Source organism: Sapajus apella, unplaced genomic scaffold (assembly GCF_009761245.1).
Source record: "Sapajus apella isolate SASKATOON/1434 unplaced genomic scaffold, GSC_monkey_1.0 scaffold40, whole genome shotgun sequence".
Classification (NCBI taxonomy): Eukaryota; Metazoa; Chordata; class Mammalia; order Primates; family Cebidae; genus Sapajus; species Sapajus apella.
Genome location: NW_022436980.1, coordinates 387,493 through 401,670, shown reverse-complemented (window position 1 = coordinate 401,670; position 14,178 = coordinate 387,493). Strand labels below are relative to the sequence as shown.

The 14,178-nt window shown below is 33.9% G+C and overlaps 1 protein-coding gene across 9 annotated transcripts in view; it reads left to right on the top strand.

Moving 5' to 3' along the window:
- The window catches only part of STXBP5L (syntaxin binding protein 5 like), a 421,768-nt gene that overhangs the window by 150,078 nt on the left and 257,512 nt on the right, over positions 1–14,178 (top strand). For 8 of the 9 annotated variants that reach the window (XM_032298936.1, XM_032298937.1, XM_032298935.1 and 5 more), the window contains exon 6: positions 8,713–8,847. In XM_032298936.1, the coding sequence (XP_032154827.1) occupies positions 8,713–8,847 (135 nt within the window). Of the gene's footprint in view, positions 1–8,712; positions 8,848–14,178 lie in introns of those variants that run through there. The other variant, XM_032298942.1, reaches the window with a different exon arrangement.

Below are 14,178 nucleotides of genomic sequence, written 5' to 3'. Positions count from 1 at the left end.
AACCCAAATGCCCATCGACGATAGACTGGATAGGGAAAATGTGGCACATATACACCATGGAATATTATTCAGCCATAAAAAACGATGAGTTTGGGTCCTTTGTAGGGACATGGATGGACCTGGAAACCATCATTCTCAGCAAACTGACAGAAGAGCAGAAGATCAAACACCGCATGTTCTCACTCATAGGCTTTTCTTTATTTTTCTTGGTGTAATTATTCCCTTTTTTCTTTGGGCTCTTTATAGAAATTAGTACATTTCACGTTTTTTTGTTTGGTTGTTTTTTCTCTCTCTTATTAGATAATATGATTTGAGGAAAAAAGGATTGTGTTTTATAATCTGGGACAATACATTTTTAAAAATTTAATTTAAAGTTCCAGGATATATGTGCCAGATGTGTAGGTTTGTTAACATAGGTAAACATGTGTCATGGTTGTTTGCTGCACCTAATAAACCCATGACAAAGGTATTGAATACTGCATGCATTAGCTATTTATCATGACACTCTTCTTCCCTCCTATCCTCCCTGGACAGGCCCCAGTATGTGGTGTTCCCCATTGTTATTGTTCAGCTTCCACATATAGTGAGAACATGTGTTTGTTTTTCTGTTCCTGCATTAGTTTGCTGAGGATAATGGCTTTGAGCTCCATCTTTGACCCTGCAAAGGCCATAATCTCATTACTTTTTATGGCTGCATAGTATTCCATGGTGTATATGTGTCATATTTTCTTTATCCAGTATATCATTGATGGGCAATGGAATTGATTCCATGTCTTTGCTACTATGAATAGAGCTGCAATGAACATATGCATGTATGTATCTTCATAATAGAATGATTTATATTACTTTGGGTATATACCTAGCAATGGATTGCTGGGTCAAATAGTCTTTCTGTTTGCAGGTCTTTGAGGAATTGTCGCACCGTCTTCCACAATGGTTGAACTAATTTATATTCCCACCAACAGTATAAAAGTGTTCCTATTTCTCCACACTCACCAGCATCTGTTGTTTTTTGACTTTTTAATGATTGCCATTCTGACTGGAGTGAAATGGTATCACATTGTGGTTTTGATTTGCATTTCTCTAATGATCAGTGATGTTGAGCTTTTTTTCATGTTTGTTGGCTGCATGTATGTCTTCTTTTGAGAAGTTTTGGTTTATACCCTCTGCCCACTTTTTAATAGATTCTTTTTTTTTCTTGTAAATTTGTTTAAATTCCTTGTAGATTATAGATATTAGATGTTTGTCAGATGGATAGATTGCAAAAATTTCCTCCCATTCTGTTGGTTGTCTCTCCACTCCAATGATAGTTTTGTTTTGTTTTGTTTTTCTGTGCAGAAGCTCTTTAGCTTAATTAAATCCCATTTGTCAATTTTAGCTTTTGTTTCCATTGCTTTTGATGTTTTCATCGTGAAATCTTTGCCCGTGCCTATGTCCTGATTGATATTGCCTAGATTTTCTTCCAGGGTTTTTATAGTTTGGGTTTTACATTTAAGCCTTTTAATCTTGAGTTAACTTTTGTATAAGGTGTAAGGAAGGGATCCAGTTTCAATTTTCTCAATATGGCTAGTCAGTTCTCCAGCACCATATATTAAATAAGCAATTCTTTCCTCATTACTTCTTTTTGTCAGGTTTGTCAAAATTCAGATGTTTGTAGATGTGTGGTCTTATTTCTGAGACCTATATTCTGTTCCATTGACCTATGTTTTTGTTTTTGTACCAGTATCATGCTGTTTTGGTTACTGTAGGCTTGTAGTATAGCTTGAAGTCAGGAGTGTGGTTCCTACAGCTTTATTCTTTTAGCTCAGGATTTTCTTGGCTATATGGATTCTTTTTTTGGCTCCATATGAATTTTAAAGTAGTTTTTTTCTAATTCTGTGAAGAATATCAATGGTAGTTTAATGGAAATAGCATTGAGTCTATGAATTAGTTTAGGCAGTATGGCCATTTTCACAATAGTGATTCTTCCTGTCCATGAGCATGGAATGTTTTTTTCATTTGTTTTCGTCCCCTCTGATTTCCTTGAGCAGTGGTTTGTAGTTCTCCTTGAAGAGCTCCTTGATTTTCCTTATTAGCTGTATTCCTAGATATTTTATTCTCTTTGTAGTAATTGTGAATGGGAATTCATTCATGATTTGGCTCTCTGCTTGTCTGTTGTGGGTAAAAAGGAATGCTTGTGATTTTTGCACATTGATTTTGTATCCTGAGACTTTGCTGAAGTTGCTTATCAGGTTAAGAAGCTTTTAGGTTGAAGTAATAGAAATTTTTTAAATATAACATTATGTTATCTGCAGAGACAGTTTGAATTTCACTCTTCCTATCTGAATACTTTTTATTTCTTTCTCTTACCTGGCTTCCCTGGCTAGAAGTCCCAACACTATGTTTAATGGGAATGATGAGAAGGGACACCCTTATCTTGTGCTGGTTTTCAAGGGAAAATGCTTCCAGCTTTTGCCCATTCAGTGTGATACTGGCTGTGGGTCTGTTCTAAATGGCTGTTATTATTCTGAGTTATGTTCCATCAATACCTAGCTTATTGAGAGTTTTTAACATGAAGAGATGTTGAATTTCATCAAAAGCCTTTTATGAATCTATTAAGATAATTGTGGTTTTTGTCTTTAGTTCTGTTTACATGATTAATTATGTTTATTGATTTGCATATATTGTATCAGTCTTGTATCCCAGGGATAAAGCCAACTTGATTGTGGTAGATAAGCTTTTTGATGTGCTGTTGGATTTGGTTTGCCAGTATTTTATTGAGGATTTTTGCATTGATGTTCATCAGGATACTGACCTGAAGTTTTCTTTCTTAGTTGTATCTCTGCCAGGTTTTGGTATCAGGATGATGCTGGCCTCATCAAATGATTGAGAGACGAGCCCTTCCTTTTAATTTGTTTGGAATAATTTCAGAATAAATGATACCAGCTCCTTTTTGTACCTCTGGTAGAATTCAGCTGTAAATCTGTCTGGTCCTGGACTTTGTTTTGGTTGGTAGGCTATTTATTACTGCCTCAGTTTCAGAACTCATTATTTGTCTATTTAGCAGTTTAACTTCTTCCTGGTTCAGTCTTGGGAGGGTATATGTGTCTAAGAATTTATCAATTTCTTCTGGATTTTCTAATTTATTTGCACAGAGTTGTTTATAGTATTCCCTGATAATTGTGTGCATTCCTCTGGGGTCAGTGGTAATATCCCCTTTATTATTTTTTATTGTATCCATTTGATTCTTCCCTTTTTATTAGTTTAGGTAGTGGTCTATTTTATTTATTCTTAAAAAAAAAAAGCTCCTGGATTTGTTAAAGTTTTTGAATGTGTTTTCATGTCTTTATCATCACCTTCAGTTCTGCTCTGATATTGGTTATTTCTTGTCTTCTGCTAGCTTTGGGGTTGGTTTGTTCTTGGTTCTCTAGTTGTGATATTATGGTTTTGATTTGAGATCTTATTAGTTTTTTAATATGGGCGTTTAGTTCTATAAATTTTCCTCTCTTAACACTGCTTTTTCTGTGTCCCAGAGATTCTGGTATATTGTTTCTTTGTTCTCATTGATTTCAAAGAACTTCTTGATTTCTGCCTTAATTTAATTAACCAGGAGTAATTCAGGAGCATGTTGTTGCATTTCTACTTAGTGTGTGGTTTTGACTGTGTATCTTAACCTTCAGTTTTAATTTGATTGCTCTGTGGTCTGAGAGACGGTTATAATTTTACGGTTTTTTTTTTTGTTTGTTTTGTATTTGCTTAGGAGTGTTTTACTTCAAATTATATGATCAATTTTAGAGTAAGTCCCATCAGGTGCTGAGAATAATGTATATTCTGTTGTTTCAGGATGGAGAGTTCTGTAGATATCCAGTTCACTTAAATCAGAGCTGAGTTAAAGTCCTGAAAATCCTTGTCAACCTTCTGTCTCAGTGATGTGATATTGACGGTGTGGTATTAAAGTCTCCTATTATTATTGTATGGGAGTCTAAATCTTTTTGTAGATTTCTAAGGACTTGCTTATGAATTTTGTTGTTCTTATATTGGGGCATAGATTTTTAGGATACTTAGCTCCTCTTGTTGACTTGAACCTTTGCCATTATGTAATGTCCTTTTTGGCTTTTTTGATCTTTGTTGGTTTAAAGTCTGTTTTGTCAGAAACTAGGATTTCAGCCCCTGCTTTTTTCTGCTTTTTATTTGTTTGGTAGATTTTTCCCTCATCCTTTTATTTTTAGCCTATGTGTGTTTATGCATGTGAGATGGGTCTCTTGAATGCAGCACACCAATAGGTCTTGACTCTACCCAGCTTGCCATTCTGTGCCTTTTAGTTGGGGCATTTAGCTCATTTACATTTAAGGTTAATATTTTTATGTGTAAATTTGATTCTGTCATCATGATGCTAACTAGTTATTTGCAGACTTGTTGATGTAGTTGCTTTATAGTGTTACTGGTCTTTGTACTTCAATGTGATTTTGTAGTGGCTGGTAACTTTTTAATTTTTTTCCTTTTCATATTTAGTGCTTCCATTAGGAGCTCTTGCAAGATGGGCCTGGTGGTGACAAATTCCCTCAGCATTTGCTTGTCTGAAAAGAATTTTATTTCTCTTTCACTTATGAAGTTTGTTTGGCCATATATGAACTTCTGGGTTGGATATTCTTTTCTTTAAGAATGTTAAATATTGGCCCACAATCTCTTCTGGCTTGTAGGGTTACTGCTGAGAGGTCTGATGTTAGTCTGATAGGCTTCCCTTTGTAGGTTATCTCGCCTTTCTCTCTGGCTGCCTATAATGTTTTTTTCTTTCATTTTGACCAACATTTTTTCTTTCATTTCAACCTCATAGAATCTGATATTATGTGCCTCGGGATTGATCTTCTTATGGAATATCTTCCTGGGGTTCTCTGTATTTCCTGAATTTGAATGTTGGCCTATCTTGCTAGGTTGGGGTGGTACTCCTCAATGATATCTTGAAGTCTTCAAGTATGTTTTCCAACTTGGCTCTGTTCTCTCTGTCTCTCTCAGGTACTTCAGTCAATCAGAGGTTTGGTCTTTTTGCATAACCCTATAGGTCTGGAAGTTTTGTTCATTGAATTTCCTTTTTTTTCCCCCTAATCTTTTCTGCCAGTCTTGTTTCAGCAAGATAGTCTTCAAGCTCTAAAATTCTTTCCTCCACTTGGTCTATTTGGCTATTGATAATTTTGGGTGCACTGTGAAGTTCTCATGTTGTGTTTTTCAGCTCCATCAAGTCATTTATGTTTCTCTCTAAACTGGTTATTCTAGTTAATAGCTCCTGTAATGTTTTATCATGGTTCTTAGCTTTTTTGCATTAGGTTAGGACATGCTTCTTTAGCTCAGTGAAGTTCATTATTACCCATCTTCTGAAGGCTACTTCTGTCAATTTTTTCATCTCAGCCTCTGCCCAGTTCTGTGCCTTAGCCAAAGAGGTGTTGCAATAATTTGGAGGAGAAGAAGCACTCTGGCTTTTTGAGTTTTCAGTGTGTTTTGATTGATTCTTTCTCATCTTCTTGAGTTTATCTAGCTTTGATCTTTGAGGCTGCTGACGTTTGGATGGAGTTTTTGTGAGGACGTTTTTGTAAATGTGTTACTGCTTTCTATTTGTTATTTTTAACAGTCAGGTGCCTCTTCTGGTTTGTTAGGGGTCCACTCCAGACCCTATTTGCCTGGGCCCCATCCACACCTGGAGGTGTCACCAGTGGAGGCTGCAGAACAGCAAAGATGGCTGTCTGCTCCTTCCTGTGGAAACTCAATCCCAGAGGTGCACCAACCTTTTACCAGCAGGAATGGTCCTAAATAAGGTGTCTGGCCACCCTTTTGGGGGGCTCTCACCCAATCAGGAGGCATGGGATCAGGAATCCACTTAAGGAAGCACTCTGGCTGCCCTTTGGCAAAAGGGGTGCACTGTGGTGGGGAATCCCACTCATCTGCACTTCCCAGGTTCCTCAGAGCCATCAGGGGGAAGATTAATTCCACTGATCCATGGAGACCATGGCTGCCCCTTCCCCAAGGGGCTCCATCCGAGGAAGATCAGAGTTCTGTCTGTAAACCCCTAGCTGGAGTTTCTGAAATTCCTGCAGGGAGGCCCCACCCAGTGAGGAGGGATGTGTCAGTTTCCAGCCTAAAGAGGCAGTCTGGCCATGATCTGCCACAGCCACTGCACTGCCCTGTGTGGTATTTCTCCTGGGTCCAAACCTCCCAGTCCTCCTGGCATCAGCAGGGAAAAAGCGGCAGACTGGAGCTGCAATTATGGCTGCCACTCATCCCCACAGGATTCAGTCATTTTAGGAAGCAGGCAGCTGCCCCTCCCTTCAGGAACTTGGTAATCTTAAACAGTCTCCAGCTGAGTGGCTGCTGAGAATCTGTACAGCTCTGTGCTTAGGACCAAAGGCCCTGGTCTCCTGGGCTCAAAAAGGGGATCTCCTGATTTGCAGATTGCACATATCCTTGGAAAAAGCATGGTTTTCCGGGTGGAGTAGCACAATCACTCACCACATTGCTTGGCTGGAGGTGGAAGCTCCCCTTGTTCCTTTCAGCTCCCAGGTGGGCCGTTACTCCACTCTGCTTTTCCTCGCTCTCTGTGGGTTGTGTCAATCTAAGTTCTCTCAGTCCCAATGAGAGAACTTGGATGCTTCAGTTGCTGGTGTAGGACTCATTTGCAGCTTTTTTTCTTCTCTTGTCGTTTTCATTCTTGTCAGTGGGAGCCTCTGGCTGCAGCTATTTCCAGTCGATCATCTTGGTACCTCCCCACAACAATACTTTTTTATAAAGAGTTATTCAGTGAAGATTGAATAAATGGATGAACAGATGTAAGGCTAAGAATATCTTAGATATTTAATGATAGTTAATATGGATATAGGAATAAGATTATTTTTCCAAGGCTCACATGTTATAGAAAAAATCCTTTATATCTCAGGTAGTGGTGGTAGAAATAAGTTACAAATGAAAGTATAATTATTAAATATAATAAATCAAGCTGTATAAAGCTATTGGGTAATCATTTATTAGAGTTAGCAAATACACAGCACAAGTGTTATTATATCTTTTCTTTATCTATGGCAATTATTCTAAGAAATCCTATTCCTCTTTTTTGGGGGATTCAGTTAAAATCTGAGAATCTTTATGTAGTTGTTGTAACTACTACAACATAAGGTGAAACCTGTTTGATATAAAGGCTCTAGTTTATATTTAATAAAAACCAGGAAAAAAGTGGTTACAAGGAATAGTTCTAGTTCTGTCTCATTACTGAAACCTGGCAGTTCTTAACACTTTTCTTCTTAACCATCAAAGTGACTATGTAATATTTAGGTTTACTTTTTTTTTTTTACTTGAACCCCTATATTTTTGTCTTCTTTAATGGGATTAGTGTTTTCTCCACTGTCACTGTAATTCAGAAAGGATTATCTTAATCCTCTTTAAAGTGAGTTTCCTCTTTCTACCTAAGATTGAATTGAAAATTGATTCTTCATTGCCTTGAAATATGACCATCAATTTATTTCTTGTGCAACATTATTAAATATCCCTTGGCAACAGCAATTGTAGATTTTAGGTTTTAATCAAAATTTTCTGATCATACAGGTTACACATTAATTATATTGTCAATTAACTTTGTAATCGCTTATGTAATAGGAGGGCTTTTAAATTTTTGGATGTAGTGTGCTTTGAATAATAGATGAAGTTTTGTTCAAAGAAACAGGCTGTTCAAAACTTCAGTGAACGAGACTGAGAATATAAATTGGACACACTGGATGTTCACTTTTTAATTCTTATATAAAGAAGTACAACACAATATCATATTAGAAATATGTCATTAACTTTTAAAAAAAATTATTTGTCTGTCTGACAAGAGATAACTGTGAACTTACCCTCCTTCTCTTTTGAAGAGTGACTAAAGAGCATGATTAGGCCAAGCTAGAAGGAGTGATAATGTTGTTAATAGAAGACTCTGGTAAATTATCATATTTCATATATAGAAGTCATAGTTGCATTGGCTATGGAACAGGTCCTAGAGCTAGCCAGAAAGCCCATCATGAAGATGAGAACAGAACAATAGAATTAAGGGAAGAGTACAGTGGATCTCTGACTTTATAAGTTTTCTTTTTACTGCTTAGATGCCAAACATCTGAATAAAAACTAAATAATTTATCATCTCATTTATGACTTCTCTGTGAACTCTGACATTTATGTGTTTGAAGCAAAGATGATCTTTATGTATTTGAAGCAAATATGAAATTTATGAAATATGATAATATGAAATTTATGTATTTGAAATATCTTAAAAATAGAAAAAATGTAGCTTAGTGGAAAGATATTAATTTTCTAACCTATCAGAAAAGGATTTGAATCCAATTTTTTCCGCTTATTAGCATAGATCTTAGGCAAGTAAACAAAAAAATTCAGCCACATTTGTAGTATATACAAAAAAAGTGCATGTAAAATGTGAAAAAAATTTGTAAAACAGAAATATGTATCTGTCTTGCCATTTTCAGAATTAGAAATAATGTAAATGCCCATATTGGCACTTATTAATAGTGCTTATTATCATTATTGTTTTTAATGCTATAGTATTATTTATCCTATACTTTAAATGAATAACTACATGCTATACTTGAGTGTTAGTAAATTTTATTGTTTATATAGCTATCACTACATAATACATGTAAGGAAAATATAATGCTCACCAAATGTAAAATTTAGATATTTTAATTATAATTTTCTTTCTTTCAGAATTACTTACTGTCATCTACCTTTCCAGAGTAAATGGCTTTATGTTGGAACAGAAAGAGGAAATACACATATTGTAAATATTGAATCTTTCATTCTTTCTGGATATGTTATCATGTGGAACAAGGCAATTGAGCTGTAAGTTTGAACTTGGATATCACTTTATTAGCTTAAATACTTTATACAGTTTTGTAACATATAGGCCAAATTATAGTTATTTGATACATCTATTATTAATTTATAATGAATTTGAGTGAAAAGTTTAGTAAAATAACTTAAAGCCATAAAGGCTTTTAAAAATACATATTACAATATTTTAGGCTTTCCAAATACCATAAATAATTAAAATTTATATCTTAAAATTTGATGACAATATAGTAAGGCTTATTCTACAAGTTACTCATGTAAATCTCACTTTGTTATAATCAAGCTTAGTATAGCCACTTTCAGTGAGAGTGAATTGTGTTATGTAAAAATAATCATGACTGCTGCATATGATTTTAATGCTTTTAGCTTTTTCTTTTCTTGCCTCATTAAAATACTGTTCTGGGCTCAAATATCTTTTATGTTATGATATATATGGTTTTTGGGTTATATGATTGATAGTGATTACCACTTGGCTTTGGCACTGATATTTAAGTTTCTGTGCATGTAAAATGTGAAATTCTCCAAATATCATACTTTGTGGAATTTCAAGCCATCTGTATTAGGCTGTTTTGCATCGCTATAAAGGAATCCCTGAGACAGAATAATTTATATAGAAAAGAGGTTTAATTGGATTATGGTTCTGTGGAAGCATGATGCTGGCATCTTCTCAGCTTTCAGGGAGGCCTCAGGAAGCTTACAGTGATAGTGGCAGGTGAAAGGGGAGCAGGCATGTCATATGGTGAAAGCAGGAGCAAAAGGAAGAGTTGTGGGGAGGTGTCACACACTTTTAAACAACCAGATCTCACAAGAATTTACTCATTATTGCAAGAACTCACTTACTATGGCAAGAACTCATTATCACAAGAAGACCCCTCAGGGGATGGTGCTAAACCATTCAAGAGAAATACACCTCCCGTGATCCAAATACCTCCCACTAGGTCCTACCTTCAGCATTAGGGATTGTAATTCAACATGAGATTTGGGTAGGAACGAATATCCAAACTATATAACCATCTATTTGTAGTATATACATAAGCAATTCTTCTAGTAAAATTATTAATCAGAAAAACAACTTTTATTTAACATGTTTATGTTCTGTACATATTAGGTCCTTGATAAGATGTTTACCTTAAAGCGGGCTTATTTTCTGCATCATATTTAGTCTAAGTTACAAAATTATTCTGCAAAATTCTGGTTAAAACACCCTGTTTTTGTGAAGCTTGACTCTGGAAATAAATCTTTTACCTAATCTTAATGTTTTAGTGTGCATGTATGTTGCTTGATAAGGAAGGTTGTTACTAGTTATACTCTTGTCGTGATAGTCCTTTTGTATTATGTCTGAATGGGTCTCTTATTAATGCTCCCTCATTAGATTAGGAACTGCTCCAGAGCAGAATTTTTGTTTATTGTTCTTTTCTTGTTCTTCATAGTTGGCTTATTTCTGTGCTTTCCAAAGTCGATACTAAATTATTAATGACATTATTGAAGCATTAATATGAATACTTGTTATATACGTACTACTCTTGACTTACAGCTCTTATTTATGTTTTCAAGATAATTGGTTTGAGCTATTTTTCTCTTGTTTCGTTGTTCTATGTGAATATTTCTAAAAACATTTATCCATCAACAATTATGTTTCTCCCAAAAGTTACTTTATTAGGTATTTGGGAGGGTCCTTTCCCCCTGTAATTCTAGTCCTATAAAAGCAATAAAGAGGGCAGAATGTAATACTTTTTATATAATATCATTTCAGGATATTGATAAAAATACACAAGCTTAGATAAACAAGAGATGGTTCAGTTATAAAACTTTTAAACAAATTCAATATTAGTAAAACATACATAGATGCATCATTTGTGTTCAGGCTGAATGCTACTAAAGTAATTGAGAAAAATTTATTATCTTAAGCAAATCAAACATTTCACCACTCTTTCGATGTTGTTCCTATATTTATTTACATAACAAATCCTTTAATGGTTCAGATTACCACCTGAACTAATGACTTATACTTTATATTTGTATATTTATATAGTCTCTACAACTTCAAGACTAGTGAAGAGTTTTTAAAAATGTGTCTTATAAGGGAGGCTAAGATCAGGAGAAATTATAGAGACAAAATATGGCATTTTAATTTTCATATTATACATATGATTCAACATTAGAATAGCATCTATTTTACACATAAAACTATGTTTTATAGAGTTGTATATGCCTCTGAAAATGTTCTTGAAATATCTCAGGGAAATTATTAATAAACCATATATCATCACTTCCTGAATGTCTCTTGATTTATTTAGACCAGATTTCCAAACGTATGCTTCATAGAATTCTAATTCTACTGTGATAAATAACATTTTAAATGCCAATTTCCAATCTGCCAGAATTGTCTTTTTATTGCTCTCTACCTCTTGAGATACATTAGAAAATGTATGTAACTTCCTGTTAATATATGTCAAGTGTATGGGACAGTAATAAAATATGCATATAATTAAGACTCATTTAATAAATATAATTTTAGTTCATGAATTTTAACAATATATTTTGTAAGTAGGACAAATGCAAGAATTATCTTTAAAAATATGAGATTGTTCCTATTTTAAGTCCTTATTGAAATACTTTTCATTTAATGTTTATTTTTCAGCTTATTTCTATTTTTAGTGAATTATTCTAATTGTAATTAGAGGCAATTCCCAAGAGTATGAATAGTGTATTTCCAAAATGTGTGTATTGGTTGTTTGGAACCTGGGACACATTCTTCATATAAACAGTGATATTTGCAGAATACCTTATAAAATAACAGTATAGAACTAAACTATCATTAAAACTATTTATATGGGAATTTATATTCCAGATTCTAGCACAAAAAAACAGATATTCTGTAGGGCAGCCCTAACATTTAAAAAAAAAGGAACCTTTTTTTCTACATGTGATTAAAATTGGAGTATGAAATTTATAAACAAATCATAAAAGTGTAAGAGTCATGTTTAACATCATTCAAACATGTTTATTGAGCTCTGTTATTTGATAGATACTAGAAACAACTATGAGCAGAGAAAACATAATTTCTGTACTCCTGGAACTTTCAGTTTAATGAAGACAAAGCTAAGTAAAAAGGCAATTACAATATATTGGTAATATAATATGACAATTTCATAAAAAGGACATCTATTATAATACAGACATGGGATCTCAAAGTGGTATCTGTGAAGGATGTTACATCTATGCTGAGATCCAAGGGATGAGTTTCAGTTAGATGAATAAAATACCAAGGACAAGGACATTCCAGGCAGAGGGAACAGAATATTTAAAGGATGGAATGTAAGATAATTTTCTGTTCTAAGCCCAGAAATTTTAAGTACTATAGTTTTTAGTTTGTTGGAATGTCTTGGAGATAGTATAGCAAGAGATAAAGCTGGAAGGCAATCAGGTTTTATAACATGAAAGGCCTTGTTTGCCAATTTGAGAAGTTTGGACTTTAAGACTAATAGGGAGCTAGATTTTGAGAGTTGTAAGCAGAAATTTGTCTCAATCAAATCTATATTTTAAAAATGCTATGCTGAATGCAGGTATGGAGAAATGATTGGAGATAAAGAGAGACTGTGTTCTTGGTAAAAATTATGTTGATAGTTGTAGGAGTTGAGATAAACCAACATATTAAAGAAATATTTAAAAGAGGGAAGAATAATAGGGAAAAATTAAGGATAACTTCCCAGCGTTTGGCTTGAGCAATGGCTTATGATGGTGCCCTTGTATAAACAGTTGTATAATGGCATACAACCGTGTATAAAGGTATATAATTTAGTGAATGTGCAAGAGATGGAGTAAAATAATAAGCTGAATTTTAGGTCCATTGAATTGTAATGTGTTAATAAGACTTTCAAGTGGAGTTGGTATAGAAGAATGGTAGGAGGCAGGATATATGGATCTGAAGGTGATGAGAGAGATCAGAATTTACAGGATTGTTAAAACCATGAGAACAGATGAAATTGTACATGAAGAGTATGTAGAGAAAATGTAGCAAACTAATAGCCATTGAACTAATTACAACTCATAGATATGGTTTGTTTGGCCATCAGATTATTTAAATATGCTCTGAATTATTATTTTCTAATATTTAAAAACTGGTAAAGCAAAGATAAAAAATTGGACTTTTTGATCAAACAGTCCTAGTCTAGCATTCCTATAGGGCAATAATCAACTGCAACTGAGTAGTAACTTTCTTTATGTAGGTGAGTAATATGCTATCCAGATTGGTACAGTTCTTATTCAGCCTATTTATCATACTTGCAATATCTGCCTGGTTCCTGGGCTTTGTGACCATATGTATAGCAGTCTAGGACAGGATACCATGGAATATCAACATTTAAGATATGGAAAGACAATGAAAAGTTCATAATGGAAACTAATATCAAAAAGACTACTTTAGTGAATGGGAGAAAAAGAACTAAATAGGGATACCTAGAAGAATTACCGCACATTTATTTAGGTAGCTAGTGCATGAAAATAGTTCACTGATGATTCTATCTAAAGTAATTTTTTTGTAATTTTCAGAATCCAGAGTCTACAGATGCTTTTTTATTTTTAGGTCAATTTCTTATGACCATAAGTTTGGCCAGGAGTGCTTTGTGGGTTGTGGAAGTTTAATATTAGGGAACAAGCCAGAAGAAATATCCCAAAATGTTAATAGGCATTATCTCTATACAGTGAAATAATGTGAATGCTTTTTCCTCTTCACTTTTGATGGGTTTTATGTTTCTTTAAGACAATAAGTAATGTTTCTTCCAGAGTCTGAAAAAGTAACTACAAATAACAGAAGTTTAATGCTAGATTACTTTCAGAGCTAGAATATTTTATAGTTTAAGAATCTAAACAAGAATCTTGTATGTGACCCAAGTAGTGTTTCTCAAAACAAATTTCTATGATTTCATTAATATGATCAATGAAAAAGGATTTAATGGACTAATACTTTTGTAAAGAACTGAAGAGTTACAATGCTCATTTGGCTCTAAGAAATTCTGTAGGGGAAAAAATATTTAACTTTGTTTAATTCAGGGTTTCCCAAACTTTTAAAATACTAACTTACCATTTTGGTAAGTGTTACTTCAGTCAAACCAAGAGACAGAGAGTTTATGGTTTGTTGGCTTTTATGAATTCCTAGAAGATAATTTAAAGACATTAACCCTTATCAGAGGCATGTATACCTTTACAGAACACAGCATTTATGTATGAATGATATGTTACATATAAATGTGGAAAGAGTTAAAGCTAGTTTTATACTATACATACATACATACATATATATATATATATATATATATATAT